The sequence below is a fragment of the Acanthisitta chloris genome, unplaced genomic scaffold (genome assembly GCF_000695815.1).
Source record: "Acanthisitta chloris isolate BGI_N310 unplaced genomic scaffold, ASM69581v1 scaffold32616, whole genome shotgun sequence".
Taxonomy (NCBI): Eukaryota; Metazoa; Chordata; class Aves; order Passeriformes; family Acanthisittidae; genus Acanthisitta; species Acanthisitta chloris.
This window is the reverse complement of record NW_008677180.1, coordinates 25,759-26,700: the sequence shown is the minus strand read 5'-3', so window position 1 is coordinate 26,700 and position 942 is coordinate 25,759. Positions and strand designations below refer to the sequence as shown.

General features: G+C 40.8%; 1 protein-coding gene across 1 annotated transcript in view; it reads right to left on the bottom strand.

The window, feature by feature from the left end:
* Nucleotides 1-366: 366 nt before the first annotated feature.
* Nucleotides 367-942, bottom strand: part of FBXL4 (F-box and leucine-rich repeat protein 4) — a gene marked incomplete at its 5' end in the record, with an annotated part of 25,547 nt that continues 24,971 nt past the window's right edge. The window contains one exon of the mRNA XM_009076400.1: nt 367-771. Coding sequence (XP_009074648.1) covers nt 367-771 — 405 coding nt within the window. The remainder of the gene's footprint in view (nt 772-942) is intronic.

Sequence of the window (942 nt, the reverse complement as noted above, 5' to 3'; positions counted from 1 at the left end):
CTTGCACAGTATATCTGTATTGTACAAAAGCAAAATCTGTTTATTGATCAGACTCATGCTAGAAATACTTCGCCACACTTCATAGAAATCAAATCACAAACAAAACAGAAAGAAGGGTAAGATATTAGATCTTCTAATAGTCTAAAGAAAGACTTCAGTTCAAAACACTAATGGTCATGAAACAAAGTTATGAGAGTCTTGCACTTAAATCTCAGTTTAAGCAATTCATACTAAGCAGTCAAATGACATGGTTGGCATAAACCCACTGGATTCTGAGTCAGAAACTTCAGGCAGTGACTAAAACTTCCCTCTTCTTTTTCATATGCTACACCATAATTTTAAGAAACAACTATTTAAAAAACATGCCTAGAAGACAGTTTCATCCCAAGGACTCCTTTTGACCAGCAAGGCTTCTGAGACACAGTGAAACAAACACCAACATTGCTGTGTTTCCTTACCCAGTATATCCAGCTGCCGTAAGTGTGTGCAGTTAGCAGCCAGCTCCTCGATGTCTGTGTCACACACAGACCTGTTGGCTGTAAGGAAGAGCTTTTGCAGATTTGGGAGTTTACGTGCGAGGTTTGTGAAACAGCCTGTGCTGCTCTGCAACGTGGGGCACCAACCAAGATCCAGTTCTTCCAAGAGCTGGCAGCCTGCAGCCAATTCTGCGATTCCACTCTCAGTTATGTTTTTACATCTCCACAAATCCAGGCTGCGAAGCTTTTTGCATTTTGCTCCCATCATGCTTGCTATAAGATCATAGTCTTCAATCTGCAAGGGAAGCAAACACTTTGTCATGTGTACCAAGTTTCCAGACACAGAAATAGGTGCCTCAAGATTTGCTTCCCAACACACCTACAGATCTGTCTTAAGCATTTGTCATTTCTAAAGAGCTCTGAAAATTGTTCATGGTAGAATACACTGAGGTCTACTTCTACTTCT